Genomic DNA, 20,121 nt, shown 5'->3' with positions numbered 1-20,121 from the left:
AAAATTATATGAAATTATATATATCCAAAATTCTGTTAAAATAAATTTTTTTAAAATAAGTTTCAACCTATTAAAAAAAAAAAAATGGAACCACACAGCAGAGAAAACAACTGGGCCAAGTGGTTCTTGACAAGTGAGCAGGTTAGAGGTTACAACGTAGGTGTCATGTCAACGCAATTACGCAAACTGGCATGACCAGTTTGGCATTGTGTCATCTCCAGATTGCAACAAGTCTTTACCTCTCTCAATACAACAAAAGTCCAATGTACATAGTAACGTGGCACACTCTAATTGGCATCGACAACATAGGAATTTTGGTCCTTGACTCTCCTTAGATTAGATTAGATCAATACAAGTACAGTAGGACTAATCAATGATTGGCTGCAAAACCAAATTATACCTTAAAACTAAATCCTAAATCCGCATCGAATTCAGACTTCCAACATTTGAAACACAGTACTATATAGTAGTATATACACTACTTAGATTATTCTTCGATCACGCTCTCTTTCACTGCGAAAAAACACAGTACTAGGAGTGAATTCACATTTCTCTTACAGATCGGCCATGGCTTCCCGCTCGAACTTAGTTTACACCGCCAAGCTCGCCGAGCAGGCCGAGCGCTACGATGGTTAGGGTTTTTGTCTATTTACATATATTTATGTGTGTATGTGTGTATGTTTGTTTGTTTGTTTGTTTATTTTTTTATTTTTTTTTAATTTATCTATGGATATATGTGTGATTTTCTACTCTGTCCTTGTCAAAGTCATCAGTGAAACTTGAGATTAATGTGTGTGTTTCAGTTGGAAGTTTGAGTTTACTTAATAAATAAAACTGAATTTTGTAAAAGTTGTGTTTGATTCCCGAGAAAATAAGTGTTTGAGAAACATTATTTTCAGACAAAAAAAAAATTTATAAGTTGCTGAAATTAGTTTGATGAATAATTCGTTTGAACTTTGCTCAATGGTTATAATTATTTCCCAGCCAATAAAAAAAACAAAAACAAAAACATAGACAGAAAAGCTTGAGGAACTAATGTTTTGTATTGATTGGGTTTTGTATAAATCTAATGTTTATCAGGGATTTCAATATTTTCAGGGTTTTCGTAATGGCTAGCTCTGCTTGTTTGCTAAGATTGTTTCTTCTTCTTCTTCTTTTTTTTTTTTTAATGGAATTATCTACTGTGCAGCTAGGGCAATTTATATCATGTTTCTTAGTATAGCTCAAGGGAAAGAAAAACAATTGCTCTGTGCATGCAATTTAATATTTCTTGGGATCTTTTTGTTTATATGCAAATTAGTCCCTGGAAATTGTTCTGAGAAAATTTGATGTATTTCCTCTTCTATACTTAGTGACTAGGACTTTTAGAGTTTTCCCTAATTCAATCCTCTATTTACATATCTTTTTGTGTGTATATTTGTTTATTTATACACACACACACACAGAGATATATAAATATATATCTGTGTGTGTGTGTGTGAGAGAGAGATTTTCTACTCTGTCTTTGTCAAAGTTATTAGTGAAACTTGAGATTAATTAGAGCATCACTTTATGTGTATGTCCATGGGTGTGTTTCAATTGGAAGTTCGAGTTTCGTTAAAAAAATAATTAACTGAATTTTATAAAAAAATTTATTTTCTTGGGGGTTGGATTTTTTTTTTTTTTTTTTTTTTCCCTTCTTCTTCTTCTTCTTAACGGTTTATATCATGTTTCCTAATCAGCTTTCTTTATAAAGCTCAAGGGAAAAATTGCACTGTGCAGCTAGGATAATTTATATCATGTTTCTTAATGAAGTTCAAGGGAATAATTGCTTTATGCATGAAATTTATTATTTCTTGGGATCGTTTTGTTTGTATGCAAACTAGTCGCTGGAAATTGTTCTGAGAATTGTCAATTTTCTGGCTTCATTTACCTCAAATGGGTTTCATGTCTGTTTCCAAGTATACAAACAAGCCAAGTGACTTCCTTAATGACTAGGACTTTAGGGGTTGTTTACTTATCAAGGTTGGAAATTTTGATTCTTTTCTGCTTATATTTTAACAGAGATGATTGAGGCAATGAAGAATGTTGCAAAGCTTGATGTTGAGTTGACAATTGAAGAGAGGAACTTGCTCTCTGTTGGGTATAAGAATGTGATTGGTGCTAGGAGAGCATCATGGAGGATCCTAACCTCAATAGAGCAGAAGGAAGAAGCAAAAGGAAATGAATACCATGTGAAGCAGATTAAGGAGTATAGACAGAAGATTGAGTCAGAGCTATCAGTCATTTGTAATGATATAATGACAGTGATTGATGAGCATCTTATTCCTTCAGCTTCTGCTGTTGAATCAACGGTGTTTTACTACAAGATGTGAGACCTAGTTTTCATAGAAAATAAGATTATTTTTCTTGGTCTATTTAGATGCAAAGTTTTCTAGGTTATCAAAATCTCTTCGGTTGCAGGAAAGGAGATTATTATCGATATCTTGCTGAGTTCAGGACTGGTAATGAGAAGAAAGAGGCTGCTGATCAGTCAAAGAAAGCTTATGAGGTGCGTACTTACATATTATATTTGATTAATAATGTAAATATTTACCTTTGTATCTCAATAGATGTGCCCTTTTTTTGCTTCATTATAAATAAAGCTCTAGTGATGTTGCATATAAAATACTGTTGGAATTTCAAATCCTTGGTTTTTTGCTCGAAAGATATCTGAATATACCCCTAAACAAAGAGGAAGAAATGTGAGATATACAGAAAAGCACATGAAATCTTATGCCATTTCTCAGTAAACGAATTTGAAGAATTTTTTATGGTTTTCATGCTTTGTTACTTAGAGAAGGGAAAGCTTATTTGATTCAAGACTCTTATGATTGATGGTTCTGGTTTTGGTCATTATAAAATCATTGTGATTGTGAAAGAACTAGAGGCCCAAAGAGGATCTGCTTTGGATTATTCTTCAATGATGTTGTAGTAGTTTCTTTTTTCAGCTTTAGGTTAGTTGCAAGATCCCTCGAGTAATGTAACAAAAGATTGCTTTTGTTTATTATTTGTTCTTTTTGGTTCTGTAATAGTTTGATGTAGGTTATAGTACAATTTTTCTGTCTTTCTAATAATTGATTGGAAGATGGGTCCCCTCCTCCCCCCTTTTCTTTCTCCTATCCCAGGTACACGTGTTATTCTGTTCTTGCTTTTCATACTATTTATTTTCAGTGTTTCCTATTAATATCTTGTATCTCAGAAAAAAGCATGTCCCATCTTTCTAGTTCCATACATGCATCTGGTTTGCTGATTTTTTTTGGATAGAATGCTCACATGCATGTCTCAAAATTATTTTCCTATTTTGATTTTGATTTGATCTCTTTGCAGACTGCTTCCACTGCAGCTGAGGCTGATTTGCCCCCTACAAATCCCATTCGATTGGGTTTGGCATTGAATTACTCAGTTTTCTATTATGAGATCATGCATTCACCTGAAAGGTTTGTAAAAGTACTATTTTTTGCCCTTAATCTATAGAAATTTGATAAACTTGTCATTTTGATGTTTAAATTGCCTTTTTTTTTCCCTTTTTTTCAGGGCCTGCTACCTTGCAAAGGAAGCTTTTGATGAAGCTATCCCAGAGCTTGACAACCTCAGTGAGGATTCGTACAAAGATAGCACCTTAATTTTGCAGCTTCTTAGGGACAACCTCACCTTGTGGACTTCTGAAATCCCAGAGGATGGAGGTGATTTTACTCTCTTTATATTGAATAAACTGACCATACAGGCTGAAAGCAGTTGGACTTATGGTTAAATGATTAAATTCACCATTTCCTAATAGCCTACGCTTTTGGGACAATTGGTAACTTATCAAGGTATGAACCAACTGTATTTCGTGGCTATATATATATATATATATCGAATTATTTTGTTGCTACGGAGAAAATCCACGAGTAAGAGGTATCTCCAAATCACATCTCTTCATGCATAAAACAATTTTAGGTCCTTCTTGACTTGCCAATTTTAATGAGTGGAGAGTATTTGTCATTAAATTCATTTTAACAACTTGGTTTGTGTTCATCTGATTCGGTTGGTGCATTATGATGTTACGATAGTATGTTTCCAAGAGCCTTGTGGTTTTGTGATATTGCCTGGATCTTTCCATGGGAAGAATATAGGGTTATATCTCTCTTCCATTGTAGTAAGCAATATATATATTTAGGGTGTTTTTAAAAATTGGTCAATGCTCTAGTTGAGATGAACTTTCCTTCCCTAAGGCCAGTTACATCAGGATGCCTTGTTTATAGCAGCTTATACTAGGTTGCCGGGAACGTTGCGAATTAAATTAGGCCACCCCTTCTCATTGTGACATCTAAGACTTATATCAAAAAATGAATTTGGTGCCCACATTCTTTAACAAAAACTATCTTTTAGAGATATCAAATGCAAAAGAAAACAGGTTTATGAAAACTGACTTCCTCAGGTGTCTTTTCCCTAAAATGAATTTGTTTGTTTTGGATCCCATTTTATTCACCCTTTGCAATCTTGGACAGCAGCAAAACAGAATAGTAGCAGATATCTTGTCAGTACTCTGCTAAAATGGGTTATCTTTTTAATTCTATGAAATGGAGGTGTGAATTAACATGGAAATTAAAGAATAGAAACAATGAAAATACATAAGAATCAGCACTGAGGGCTGCTTAGAGTTGTCACCAAGCAGGACAGAAAACATAGGAGTCAGAGGTTGGCTGGAGTCAGCACCAAACCGTTGAAAAATTTCAAGAGAAATTTCATTAATCAATCAAACTATAAACTGAAAAGTGAACCTTTGACTCCTAGGTTTTGATGGTTCCATTGACACGGGAAGCCAATTAAGTAACTCTGGAGTTTTCCTAGAAGTGCAGAATGCTTTCCATGTCAATAATCTCCTCTTAATGGATAGCTGTAGCTGAAATTCTTTGTTGGGATGGTTAAGGAGATAAGCAAGAATTTCTATGAAAAACACTGTTGATGATGAAATGGGGAAAAGAAATTTGAGATCAAACACAAAGGACCAGTGACTGTTTCACCATTGAGGAATTTGTGAGAGTTACTTGGAGGGAATGGTGTTGGTTATTTTAGATACTCTGTGCCTTTTGTCAAAGTAGTAAAAAAGGACATGTTTATTAAGGAGGTAACAAAGAATATAACTTTGGATAGAATATAATGTGGAAAAGAATACATGTGGCCAATCTTGGTTAGTCTACTAAGGATTCATAGCCGACCCCAAAATTTTGGGTCTAAGGTTTGGATGTTGTTGTTGCTGCTGCTGCTTTTGATAGCATTGGACTATGTGGCAAATCAGATTGAACATATCTTTCTGACTGCTAAATGTGTAAGCCTCTTTTTTGGATTTGTCAGGATTCCCGTTTATGTTTGAATGTTTGTTACGCCTTTTATAAACTGTACATTCTTAAGTAGTCATTCTTATCATTTTTCAGTAAGTTCTTCTTGATGACATCAATGAGCTTAAAGTGAAACAGATGTTATAGTAAATCTAGTGCTAGAGATGCAATGAGGATTGGACTGATGGACAACAAGCTTACATAATTTGCTATCTTTTATAAGCATATTCTACTGTATTTGGGGCCTTTTCTTATTCCTAAATTTTGATATTGAAAAAATGAACCACTGCACAGAAAGATGCATGAGAAGGAAGATTGATGTAGAATAGGGAATATGTTTTAGCAATCTTTCTCATCTTAAATATGCTAGCAAACAAAGTTTATGATGTAAGTTCATATTGTATTATTTGCATTTGCAAAAGGAATCAATCTCTTTCTTTGCAATGGACCAATTACCTTGCTGGTATTTTTCTTCTTCTATGCATCAGTTTTTTATGTTTGTATTTCTTTTCACCTCTTACAACTACAGAAGATGCCCAGAGGATTAATGGCACTGCCAAGGTTGGCGGGGTGGAACATGCAGAGGTGGGTTTCTCACAGATCTCTTGGCTGTCATTCGTATTTTGATGCTTTACTACTCTGTTCATGTTATTTGTTTTTTTTAGCTGTCATTAGTATTATAATGTTCTGCTATGTTCATTATATTTTATTGTTCTTCTGCAGTGATGTAAATGGTGGCTTACAACTCTCTGTATCTGGGGAGGGAGCATAAGACCTATTCTTGGCTGAAAATTGGGCTTATTGATCTCTTCTTCTTCTTCCTTTCTATTTTTTACTTATCCTTTTTCTTTGGGTGTCATATGATTGTTTGGTTTATTATACTGTGATGTCTGGACATGGTCAGTCCAGTTTGCCTCTACTCAATCTTTTCCTTCCAGTCATGGTGGATGGAGTGGTAGAGGATTGACCCAATTGCTTAAGGTGATTTTCTTGTTTTGATGAAAATGCCACAGCCCAGATAGAGCATTTCTATTGTTTGTATAACATGTTTAGCTTTCTACCATACAATATGTTTCTATATATGATGTCTATTTTATCTTAGATTTTTAGAATTTGCTATCCTTGATAAAATTAAACGATCTATTTGTAACATTTTTGGGATTTTGTTGTTGATTTATATATTCTCTCAATGAGAATGCATAAAAATTGAAGTTAGTCTAGGTCCTAGTGCTATGCTGAACTACATTTCAGTTTTCTCACTTCCAAAGCCAAGGTAAAAGCATTGAATGATGTATGGTTTAATTAAAAGTTAAAACATTACTTGGGGCTGAATATAATTTCTTGGTTGGAACTTGGAACAAAGAGGAATAAATTCTAGAGCAAGTAGTTGAAAGCTGCGATTTGTAGTGGGCAATTTATTGCTCAGTGTAGCATATTCTAAGGCAAAATTTGGTGCTTGATCTTCTCCTCGTATCTCTTCTATTCCAAATAAAGTTTCCATCTTTAAGCATCTCCTTCAATTTTTTCTAATTTGTAAATAGATATACATACATGTATGTATGTTTGTTCATTTTGTTAAATAATAAATAATATTCAATCTCAAATTAGGTTCCCCTTCTGTCTTTTCCTAGTATATTCGATTCCCTTCGATTAATTGAAGATCAGATTCAAAAATTTTGCGTAATTTTCTTTAGTAGATGACAGTGATATATGTAAATTCTAGATGTGAAAATAATAAAATATGATGAGTTTATCCATGAAAAGCAAAGTATGAAACTAAGACTAAAGGGTATAGCTAAAAAAAAAAAGGCCAGACATAAATCAATGGGCTGAAATATTCAGCCTATTGATAGGCTGAAATATTCTTATTAAAAAAAAAAAAAAGGCTGAAATATTAACTAAGAAATGGGATAAGGTCCAATAAATTATAAGATTAAAAAAAAAAGTCATAAATAATATAAATAGAGTTCTGGTTCGAATTCAATAGATAATATTGTCTATAATAATAGTCAAATGAACGATTTTCACAAGCTTTTTATCGATCCACTCAAGATTTTGAAAATAAGTTGGTTGAACTTGAAAAGTAACTCATTAAAATTGAATAAATAGACAATTGAATTGGATTCAATTGGATTGGATTGGATTAGATGATATCAACAAAATCTAGTGTAGTGCGGATTTGTAGTTTCTTGAAAATTGTGATTCTCACAAAAAAAAAAAAAAAAAAGGTTTATTGAAAATGGCACAACAATGAGATAGAAAACAATAAATAAATTTAAAAAAAAAATGCTATTAACTTAGTAAAGAAAGTGAAAAGCAATAAATATTTACAAAATATTTTCGAACGAAATCTTCTAAATATTTATGGTGTAAAATAAAGATAATTTTTATAAAACTTATCTGAGGTGTAATCTGAACACATCTTATATGAATTAAGGGCACAAGTTATACTTATTTATGCATGTACAAAAAGTCTTTTTTTTCCTTTCTCAAAAAACAAATAAAGGTACAATTTATACTATGTGTATTTTACTTGAGAGATGTTACATCTATAACATTTTAACAACATTTTTATAACAAATTACAGGTGGTTAGTTGTTATTGGTTCAAATTTGAAACTAATACTAAAATTATTTTTTGTCCCAACAATAACAACCATAACAACTTGCCACTTAGGATTTGTTGTAAAAATATTGTAAAAATGTTGTAAACATATCATTTCTCATTTTACTTTGAACCCCCCTAACCGTGCCTTTGAATTGGAATGGTCAATGTAAAATGGGGTGCGTTAATGGATTTTTTTTTTTTTTTTTGGAGAAACAAGTAAGTCAATTTTATTCAGGTAAATCAAGTTGGAATACATCATTCAAATCAAGTGGTAGCTCTTCTAATCACACGTTAGTATCTGCAGCTAAAACTGCTCTCCTAACAAGGGAATTGGCTAACTTATTATCTTCCTTTCTGACATGTTGAAAATTACATTCCCACATACAGGTTTTTGCAAACTTAAGGCCATGTTTGGTAACTGTTTTTGTTTTCTATTTTCGTTTTCTTGTTTTCCAGGGAAAAAGAAAAAAACAAATTTATTATGTTTTCAAAATGAAAAACATGTTTGGTTAGTTGAAAGGAAAAACACATTTTCCAAAAACAAAATTCAGGAAATTTCTATGGTAGTTGTTTTGGAAAAAGTTGAATTTTGTTTTGTTGGGTTAATTTTTTTTTTTAATAAAAAATTATATCTATTCTAATTCAAAAACATGTTTGCTCCAATGTATTTAAAATCCTTACACCTATAGGAATTATAAAATCAAATGTTTTGTATATAACATCAATCCTGAAACTTTAATCATATAAGTAAGACTGAAACTATAACACTTTAATCAAGTGTTATAAAAGATAATCAATAACTAAAGTTTACAACGTGGCATCAATGCCAGAGAATCAATTTCATCCAAATAAATAAATAAATAGCATAGCATCAATGATGCCTATTATTTGCCAACATCAATCTTGCGATCTAATCCCTATAAGTTGACATAGCTTCAGTGGCTTGATCAGTTAAGTCAACAGTGTGTGATGGCTCACCCGAATTATTCCTACCTTCACCTTCAACAGTAAGGTTATTAATATTGAACTGAGTAAACAAGCGATCATTTCTTGTTGCCATTCGAATGAAGTTATGAATTGTGCAAGAGTCTCTCATCACATTCCCTTGTTGACATGGTTTATAACGAGACATCATTTTTAAGAATGAAAATCGTGCCTTTAAAAGGCCAAAACATCTTTCAATTACATTATGAAGAGAGGAATGTCTATAATTAAAAAGCTCTTTAGTACCTTCAAGACAATCCCCACCTCGAAAGTCTCGTCGATGGTATCTCTCTATACAGTACAGAGGTAGAAACCCCAAGGTGCATGGATAACCAAAATTCACTAAATAATAGCCACCTAACAAAATAATAATAAGATAGAGAGAAGTATGACATAGTGAATGGATTAAACTTGAAAATTGTAAATGTGGGGGCCAGCCAATCAACAGGCCCATTAAGGTCAAAATCGTTGGGCCTGTGGCCCATCCGAGGATGCACATCCGTCCGAGGAGACCAAGTCAGGTCGTAAGGGTAATTACCGAGGGAGGGTGGTAGTCAATATCACGAAAGTAGAGTTCCGTGTTCGTCCTAGGACGCCATACTCCTCGGCAGTATACGTCCGAGGACGATCAGGACGCAGTCTTGTTACAACCGGACCTTGGAATTACGTCATCACTAAAGATGGGATAACAGACCAAGGGTAAAAAAGAAAAGACAAACAAATATCTATAACTACAGTTGCCTTCGTATTAATTATCTCTCAACCAACTCTCTAGCCGCATTAATGTGGAGGTGATACCTGAACAGTAAGGAGGCAACCTTACAGCTGCCAATAGAAAGTTCCAGGAGGTGATAGATGGGATAGAAAGAAATCCCCCGAACCCAACCTACACGTGTGTAGTGAGGATGGAACACAGAGGGTGGTATATAAACTGAAAGAAGAACATGCAAAAAAGAGGATCGGAACATAAGAGAAAGAAAGAAAGGATAGACTGAGGAAGAAGAACGTAAAAAAAAGAAAAAGAACTGTATCGATTACCAAAAGAAAACGATCGTTGTGTCAGCTCTGAGCCTTCAATATATGTGAGGGTGAATCTTTTCATTCTAAAAAAGTTAATCTAGTTCTTAACACCCACGCTCTACAAATTATATTGTTTGGGCCTATTTACGTGCAAACCCAACATCGTTTTGAGTTGCTACAAATCGTGTCCTTATAGTAAATATGTAAGTGAGGCAACAATATATCTTACCAGATGGAAGTCTTGAGAAATTATTTTCTGACCTTTGAAGTGCAGCTAAATCGTGCGAACCCAACATCGTTTTGAGTTGCTACAAATCGTGTCCTTATAGTAAATATGTAAGTGAGGCAACAATATATCTTACCAGATGGAAGCCTTGGGAAATTATTTTCTGGCCTTTGAAGTGCAGCTAAAAATACTCGTGAGTAATTGACTGTACCCTTCCAACCTGTGTAAACAAATGTAAACTTCATATTAAAATCACATGCACACATTATATTATGGGCAATTATGGCCTTCTATTCCTATAGCTAACTTGCTTTGATGATGGAGCCCATGCACTGATATATGTTCTATCAATTGCGCCTATACATTTCTAGATAAAATATAAACACAAGTATTAACATATGCAAGCAAATAATATTTGTATGATAAAATGAACAGTAATTTGGGATTACCTTGAAATATGGAAAGAATTTGGTATTGTTAGCAATATGTGGATGCATTTCATTGCTTTGAGAATGACGTATAATGAATTTTCTCAGGCGACATATTGCTCTTACAATTTCCTTAAATTGTCTATCCACTGTCTCAATTGAGTGTTGAAAACAATTTGCTATTAGCCTCATCCTCACATTATGTTCCACTATTAATAGGAACATACCAACTGCCTCCTCCACTGTGATTCAACGTGAGTTTGTTAAGAACTTGTGTGTCCTCAAATAGTTACAAAGACTTGTAAATATTGGCCTATCCATGTGGAATAACTCATAACACGTTTGAGGATTGTCATTCAATATCTCTTTTATAAATGCATCACCAGTCAACATAGAGATACGTTAAGGCTCCTTAGGAATATAGTTGTTTTTATTCTCAACAAACATTAGTAGGAAGAACATATCATCGTCCTCTTCCTCATCTGAAGAGGATGAACTGCTATTATAATTTGGTTCAACATTCATCCTGGACAATTAAACATCAAATTTGTTCTCAAATAGTGCTTTTATTAACACAAATAAAAGATTACCATAAAATAATAATAATAAACCATCATTTAACAACATTAAATAACAATAGAATAGTACCAAATCATGGTTCTAAGACATTAAAATAAACATTATCTAATAGGAAATTATTGTTTTGACATAATCCCCTATAGCCTACCCAACCGAACCATCCTCCTGGCGAGACTCATGTTAACAAAGATCTCTCTATCATCAGGATCTTGCTTGAACTTCTCAACAGCCTTCATAAATATTTCATCATTGACTGCTTCTATGGTCTCAAGGATATTAATGCACTTGCCTAAGGAGAAGTCATTTGTAGGTGCAGTATTGCTACTAACTTCAAAAATGGTACACCTCTTATACCTTTCAACCTTTGCTTTAGATGCCTCTATCCTAGCCTTAGTGGCCTCAGCCATTGATTGTAAGGCATCATTCATTTGGGAGCTTATTATATCTCGCTTACTCTTACTAGGACGCTCGTCACAACTATCACTAGGATGCTTGCTCAATCGGGTTGTAATGTCAGAATCAAGGATTGCCATGACAAGGTCTTGGGTAGGACTTTCTAAATTAACATGAACTCCCCAATGAATGAGTCGTTCTTCCAATGCATTCTCTTCATCTGAATTAGGAAGGTCTTGGGTGGATGCACAGTGTAGGACCCCAGTAGCTGTAGACTTATTAAATATAAGTCCAAGAAGATTATAATTTGAAAGTCCTTTGGTTTGAAACATCTTTGACTTGGGATGTGCCTACAAATATAAAGACATCTAATAAGGGAAAAAAAATGATGGGGGATAATGTCTCAAAATAAAACACTGTATTGTATTCAAAGATATTTACTTGACAATAATTTTGCCATGACTCCTCAAGTGCATGAACAGTGTTGGTTTCAGCATCTCAACCAAAACCAGTTTGATTTATGAGTGTAGAAAACTCACAGTATAATAAACGCATCATATTAAACTTCCCTTTGAATTAAGTCATTGTAAAACTACGTTTACCCAATTCATTTAATGTAGCTAACATTTTCTTCCAAGTATCGGAATTGAATTGCCCATTTGCCATATTTTCCTTATTGATCTCTTTCAACATTATGTCAATAAATAGTTTCTCAAGTTGTGGTATCCAAAGGTTATCGTCATCAATTGAATTGTTTTCTTTCATCTATTATAATACAATGAAACATGGAAACAACTAGGAACAACCTCAGAACAAATACCAAACCACCAGATTAGCAAATATAGAAATAAAATGAGATATTGACATTAAATTTTAGATACAATTTGTATAAACTGTTGAAGAAGAGAACAAACTCAAACCATTGCATAGTTGTTGCACAAGGATAGCTTATTATATGAAATCACCTTGTTAAGAAATTCATTACGATGCAAAAAGATATCACAGAATTTAAAAAAAAAAAAAAAAAAACTGCAATATTTTATGTTTCATGGCTCCTATTAAATCTCACATATTTTGTATTTCATACAGAACCTATTTTTTTTTTTTTAATGAACCATACGGAACCTGTTAAATCTCACACTGCAATTGCACTACTATACCTATAAAACTAGAATCCTATCAACTAGGATAGTATTATATGCCTATAAAATAAACCAAAGGTGCTAACACTATATACCTATAAAATAAACCAAACGTTCTATTCTATCACACCAATCCCTAAGATGGATTTTGTAAAGCTAGTTGTCCTTGTAACATTAGTTTATTCAAAGTTAAAGTAGGTCTTATTTATATAGATAGTAAAATATTATTTTAGATGTGTACCTTTGACAGATGGATCACCAAAAGCTGTAAAAGATTGAGAAAATCTGCTAATAGGAAACAGAAATATGAAATTAGGAAGAGAGAGAGAGAGAGAGAGATAAATTAGAGGCACAAAGAATAAAACTGGAGGGGAGAGAGAGAAAGGGAGTGGGTTTTTCAATACCTGGCACCCTTGTCTCTAGTTTCGTTCTCTAGCCTCTCTGTGATGAACTGGGGGTGCGGCAAAAAACAAGAAATATATAGCAGGATTTGTGCGGGAAATTTTAGCAGAAAGTAGCGGCAAAGTGCGAAAAAATTATGTGAAGTAGTGGCAAAGAGAAAAAATATATATAAATAAAAATCAAAGTAAATTTAGTTGCACAGATTGAACTAGAGAGCTAGTTCATTAAAGTTGTAAAATAACTTGTTTTTCCCGTGTTTTCACAACCCTAAAAAAAAACACAAAATTGAAAAGAGCCCTCTGGTTGTTTTCATTTTTCTTTATAAATTAGAAACAAAAATTGTTTTCTCTTTTCTGTAGTTTTGAGCTTACCAAACAAGTTTTTAGTGATTGGAAATAGAAAATAGCCCTTGAACACAGAAAATTGATAAAAAAAACAGTTACCAAACATATCCTTAATGTCTTAAATGATGTGCCCAACCAAGGTCCTATTGGGCTTTGGATCATTTATAGCCAATACAACCTTCAGAGAATCTCCCTCCACTTCTACCTGAAAAAATGCTGATCTCTTGAGTGAAACTTAGAGCTCCTCTAGCAACTAGCGTTTCAACCATGTCTAAAAAGCTAGGTAATCTGATCTTTTGACTAAGTGTAGCAATGATCAACCCTGATGAATCTCGAATAACCACCCCCAAACTAGCCAGCAACTCCTAAAAAACAGCTCCATCAAAGTTAATCTTGAATAATCCTACACCTAGGGGCTTCCATTTTATCTCCTCCCTTTGACCATTGGCCTAAGGCCTATGAACCTGCACATCTTGGAATTCTTGGAGTAGTTTTGATGCTCGCTTGACTATATCCTTTGCTTCCTAGCATTGTTGCTTCTCTCTAATTTAATTTCTTCTATTCCAAATACACCACGCAACCATAGAAAAAAAAGTAGTTGTACCCAATGAGGTTGTTGACAGTGCATACGTTACCAACTCATTGAAGAGCCTGAAATTTTTTGTTCTTAAAAAACTGAACATGGAATCTGAAAGCCAAATATGTTTTACATGATCACATAACCATAGGCAGTGGATGGCATCCTTCGGGTGTTCATCACATAGATTACACAAGTTGTCATTAAGGACATGTCTAACATGGAAATTGAATTTTGTTGGTAGGGACTCACCTGATGCTCTCCACATAAAATGTCGAATCATATTGTAGGCACTTTTTACAGAATACATACCATCAGATGTCAAGGGCCAGGTAAGCATATCCTCATCCATGTGCTCACTAACAAGGGTACTCTTAATGCACTCAACTTCCCACGAATAAAAATTTTGGTCAATCAGTCATGAATTCCACTGCTTTGTACCTAGAATAAACAGACCATTGACATACACCCCAGATTGGTCGAACTGAGGGGATAAAACTTTACCTCCCCCTAATGAGTCCAGCCATCTCTGCTCCTATATATTGATGGATGTCCCATCCCTAATCCTCCACCGAGCACCCTTGCAAATTACCTCCTTAGCCTACAAAATACTTTTCCATGCGTAAGAGTATCGAGGATTTATCTTTGTCTCAAAAATATTACCCAATGGGAAATATTTTGCTTTGAATACTTTGTATAGCAGAGTATCCTTTTCATAAAACAACCTCCACACTTGTTTCCTTAACAAGGCATCATTAAATTTCTAGAAATCCTAAAATCCAATACCACCAAGGGATTTGGATGAACAAAAAGTACTCCATTTAACCCATTGCATCTTCCTGGAATTGTCCTGATTTCCCTAGCAAAATTTGCAGATCATTGCTTCGATATCCTTGATTAATCCAACAGGTAGGCAGAACACACTCATCGAGTATGTAGGAATGGACTGAATCACTACTTTGATCATCACTTCCTTGCTAGCTTGTGATAATAATCATTCTTTCCAGCCCTGCATTTTAGCCCAAATCTGCTCCTTAATCTGATTAAAACAAGTTTTTTTTTTGTCTCCCAACAAAGGACGGAAGGCCCAAGTATTTGTCGTAGTGCTTGATGGCTGGTACCCCCAATAACACCATGATCTCTTGTTGAGTTTCAATAGGGGTGTTTCTACTAAAGAACAATATGGTTTTGTTTTTGTTCACCTGTTGACCTGACGCACCTTCATACCATTCAAGGAGTTGTTGTAACTTTTCACATTCAGCTAAGTTGGCCCTACAAAATAAAAGGCAGTCTTTTGCAAAAAAAGAGGTGAGTAATTTTTGGTCATTTACGACAAATATAAAAACCTCTAATATCTCCATCTTCTGCTGCTTTGTTTAAAATTGCTTTTAACCCTTCCACACAAAACAAAAAGAGAAATGGGGATAGAGAATCTCCCTACCTCAAGCCCCTTAAAGGTTGAATAAAACCTTTGGGTTCTCCATTCACCATAATAGAATATGTTACTGTATAGATACATTGCATAATCATAGCTACCCAAGATTCTTGAAACCAAATTTTCAAAATAATTTTCTCCAAGAAATTCCACTCCACCCTTTCGTAAGACTTACTCATGTCTAGTTTAAGAGCCATAAAACCTTCCTTTCCTATGCATTGAGTTTTCATGTGATGTAAGGACTCAAAGGTAATCAAAATATTATCTGTGATCAATCTATCTGTAGTGAAAGCACTCTGAGCTTCTTAAATTATGGAATTAAGGATAGGTTTTATTCTGTTAGCAATGACTTTACTAATGATCTTATAAAGAACATTAGATAAATTAATGGGTCGAAAACTCTGAGACATTTTCAGGATTATTCACTTTTGGAATCAGGGATATAAAAGTATGATTAATAGATTTGAGAAGTGTACCAAAGGTCAAACAAGAAAGAACTGCTTCCGATACATCCGAACCAATGCTAGACCAAAAAGTCTAATAAAAGAAGGGAGGCATCCCGTCTAGACCTAGAGCCTTTAGAGGTGCCATTTGTTTGATTGCTGCATCTACCTCTTCCCAGGTGTAAGGCTTCGTCAACTTCGCATTCATCTTTGAATTAACCACGGTTTTGACACACTCTAGAACTTTATCCAGTTCTTGGGTGTTGGTCGAAGCAAATAATTTAGTGTAAAAATCCAAAAAAATATTCGATACTACACTCTCATAATATTGAAAACTCCATCCCGGTCTCTAATCCCTTTGATAAAGTTCCTTCTTTTTCTCTGAGTTGCCACTCCATGAAAGTATTTCATATTCCAATCACCCTTGGCCACCCATTGTGCTCTAGACCATTGCCACCACATCTGGTTCTCCTTCTTAAGCAAGACATTAAGTTCTCTTCTTAGCTGTATGACATCCTCATAACTGCCTTCTTTCACTGCTGTTTCTTCTACCTTCCACAGCAATTCTTTTTTCTTGTTGATCTAACTCTTGACGTTCCCAAAACTATTCCTACTCCATGACTTCAACATTTTCTTACACTTCTTGAGTTTTTTGGCCACTTTAAACATCAGGGTTCCTTCATGTTGGATTTTCCAAGCACGTAGCACCGTATCTCCACATCCACTATTCGACAACCACATCTCCTCAAGTCGAAAAGGTTTTCTAAACCAATGTTAGAATTCACCGTTTAGGTTGAGCATCAAACTAATTGGGCGGCGATCTAATGACTAATAGTGGAGGTGTCGAATTGTTGCCATTGGAAATTTTGCCAACCAGTCATAGTTAGCCACTCCTTTATCCAAACGTTCCCAGACTAAGTGTCCATGCCTTCTGCTGTGCCGCATAAACCATGGGCCCGTAAAACCTAAATCCACAAAACCACAATAATCTAAGGCATGACGAAAAGCTTGCATTTGATTATGTGGCCTTATTCTCCCACCCCTCTTCTCCTCCATGTGTAGAAGCTTATTGAAATTGCCCGTATAGCACCAAGGCAAATGTCGCCCATGCAGCACCAAGGCAAATGTAGCTTTTCATGTAATATACAAAGCATACACCAAGCTTCTTCCCTCTCGTTCGTATCAGGTTCACCATAAAAACCCGTGAAACACCACACCTCAGTTGAACCATCATTAACTACTACATCAATATGGTATTTCGAGAAACTATCCACCCACACCGAGATATTTGACTTCCATAATAGAGCCAATTCACCACCCTTGCTCTGCCTAGGAACAGTAAACAAACCCATGTATTTAACATTACATCGTATCTTTTCCAACTATTTCTTCTCAAACCAATTCTCTAACAAAAAAAAATCAGGGGATCTTGTGCTCGAATAAGTTCTTCAAACTCTTCTTCTGCATGTAGGTTCTTAAGTCTACAACAATTCCAAGCTAGACAACTCATTAGTCTTGGCGGGGCTGAACCTCAGCCTCCACCATTATCTTAGAGCTTTTGACACTAGCAGATCGTTTCTTCATTAGGGTAGAGTTATCGCTATCCCCCTTTTCCTCTCTGGTCATTCTTTTTTTATAATTAGGCAAGTGCTGCTCTTCTCCAATTTCCTTATCCTGAACAAATCTTTTCCATCCTCGAGTCTTATATTGTATAACTTTTGGGTTGTGGCCTATTTTATGACTACCATTATCCTTTGAATTGGGGCCCAACTCACTTGTGGATCTTGAAGGCCCTACAATTTCGGCTTGTATGGTTATTGGAGTGGGTCCATTTGTAATGGACAAGTTTGCTAGATTATCAAATTTTGAAATCTCTGAATCAATTACATTAAGAATCTCCTAAAAATCCGAGTTCCCTCCAAAAGAACTCTCCTTAGCTTTTGAATCTCCTGAAATCACGAAAACTGATTCCGTAGGTTCATCGCTTTCCAAAAACTCCACCACTGCCCCCACCTTGCCGGCCTGAGCTTTGCCGCTGATTTCTGGTGCAGCAACTAGTGTCCCTTCCAACCCATGGTCCTTTGTATCCATCTCCTCTCCATCTTCCTCTGGATCATCGTGAGCCCTCTCGCAAAACTTATCATCTTCCATCCCTTCCACCCTTACTATTAAGCATTTTTTCATATTCAAGGTTGGAGCACACAACCATGCCCCAAACTGTTGATCTTCTTCTATCAAGGTACCTTTGCTTTGCACCCATAGCTCACAGTCCTTATCGCTATGCGAAACCTGGCCACACCAATAGCAAATGTTCAGCAACCTTTCATATTTAAATCAAATCCATCCCACTTCACCATCTTCTCCACAGACTTTACGACCCCGACACAGCGGTTTCAACGTATTCACTCAGACTCTAATTCTCATAAAACTGCTGCCGTCTTGATTACCCCACTCCTCTATCCCTTTCTGGACTTCCCCAATAACACTCCCAATCTCTGCCGCTGCTTCTGGATTCATATCACCCACTGGTAAGTCATGGATTTGAACCCAAAAAGAAGTTCTATCAAAAGCAAGATCTCGCATAGAAACATTTTTTCCCTAGCCTTTGCATAGAAACAAGGTGTTTATCATAACTCCACAGCTCTTCCAATAGAACCCTATCTACGTCAGACCCCTCGGAGAACACAAATAGGACAACATGATTTCCCATATCTTTGACATCAAAACATTTCTTCGTTTGCCAAAAGGGTTTAAATGTCTAAGTAATGGCTTCCATATTCAGCACTCTACCTGTAAAGAATTTTGCAGCAATAAGCTTGTCCCCAATCGTCTCTATTGCTCTAACATCACTGACAGGTTTTCCATGAAGAGAACAGAATCTCAAAACATAAACCAGAGAAAACTCTCACTTGTTGTTGTACAACAAGGGAAACTAAACTGGCCTAAACCCGTAGTTAGGCACGGCTTTCTACTGAAGCGGCTAGGGTTTGGAGTGGCCTCCTCCTTGCGTTAGAGAAACTCCTAAGATTCGGGGTGCGTTGATGGTTAGGTATTAAACGTATCACAATTAAGAAATAATCCTTAAAGTATTTTTTTTTTCCCTTTTCAACACGAGAGAGAGAGAGAGAGAGAGAGAGAGAGAGAGAGAATTAATATATTTAATGCGTGGCAATAAACATGGCAAAAAGAGGCTATCAAATTTAATCCGCCTCTTTTTACTTTTTATTTATTTATTTGGGTTTATAAGTTATAACCATGATTTTTACTTTTCAATCCTCTAAACTTGCCTTCGCTTTTCAATGTATCATATGAAATTAAATACTTAAATAAAACTTAAAATACTGTTTTCAAAACAACATTTTATTTGAAATTATATTGAAAGTGTTTTTTCTTTTAAAAAATTTTAAATATTGAAATCATGGTATCAACATACTATTTAAAAATAAAAATAAAACCATAGACAATATCTCCAAAAAAAACTTTAGAAAAATGTTAATTTAAATAAGGACAAAATTTAGGTACAGTATCTTAAGTTCCTATTTTAAGATTCAGTCATATGATTACTTAACTTAAAAAATACACTTCCATTCCATGTGAAAAAATCTACATGATAGGATATTAAGAGAGGAATCTAAGGAACAGCACCTAAGTACTGTACTTAAGTCTTGTCCTTTAAATAATTAATATTAAAAATATTTTTTTTTAAATTTTGCCCATACTCCTTCCTCCATTGTCAAGAATCAAGATGCAGCTATATTTAAAGTCGCGTATGTGTGCAGTGTCGTCCGGCCTCCAATTCCAATATTGATGAATAGGGTATATCGATCCTTCATCAAATAAAAAAGAATAGGGTATATCCTTTCAACATTTAAGGGACATATTCTGCCAATTCGGGCCTGCTAAATGACTCAAGAGTGTTCAGTATCAAATATCTTTATGAGGGATTAAAGGGACACCATTGGTATATAATAAGCATGATCCATTATTAGAAGAACATTTCCTAAATAAAGTTGCTGGTAATTTGCCTCCCACCATGTGACTATGTCCTCTTCTTTCCCAAAAAGTATACAAATAGGAATAATACTTTTTTTTTTTAAAGAAAAAAATTATTAGGGCCTGTTAATTTTAATTATTTCTTTCATGATCTTTGTGATAGGGGAACACGTTTGATGTTGTATTGGATTCAAGGTTCAGCACAA

The 20,121-nt window shown here is 34.8% G+C and overlaps 1 protein-coding gene across 2 annotated transcripts; it reads left to right on the top strand.

The window, feature by feature from the left end:
* The first annotated feature begins 286 nt into the window (after window positions 1-286).
* Window positions 287-6,592, top strand: LOC115955765 (14-3-3-like protein D). 2 transcript variants are annotated; one of them, XM_031074087.1, is made up of 7 exons: window positions 287-631; window positions 2,044-2,350; window positions 2,443-2,530; window positions 3,349-3,458; window positions 3,556-3,704; window positions 5,872-5,927; window positions 6,066-6,592. In XM_031074087.1, the coding sequence occupies exons 1-7, from the start codon at window positions 568-570 to the stop codon at window positions 6,066-6,068; spliced, it is 777 nt and encodes a 258-aa protein (XP_030929947.1). In that variant the 5' UTR covers window positions 287-567; the 3' UTR covers window positions 6,069-6,592. The 2 variants fall into 2 exon arrangements, with proteins under 2 accessions (XP_030929947.1, XP_030929948.1); XM_031074088.1 differs by having other exon boundaries at window positions 344-631; window positions 5,875-5,927; window positions 6,066-6,445.
* The last annotated feature ends 13,529 nt before the right edge of the window (window positions 6,593-20,121 follow it).

Source organism: Quercus lobata, chromosome 8 (genome assembly GCF_001633185.2).
Source record: "Quercus lobata isolate SW786 chromosome 8, ValleyOak3.0 Primary Assembly, whole genome shotgun sequence".
Classification (NCBI taxonomy): Eukaryota; Viridiplantae; Streptophyta; class Magnoliopsida; order Fagales; family Fagaceae; genus Quercus; species Quercus lobata.
Note: the sequence above shows the minus strand (reverse complement) of the source record. Positions and strands in the feature narration are given on the sequence as shown.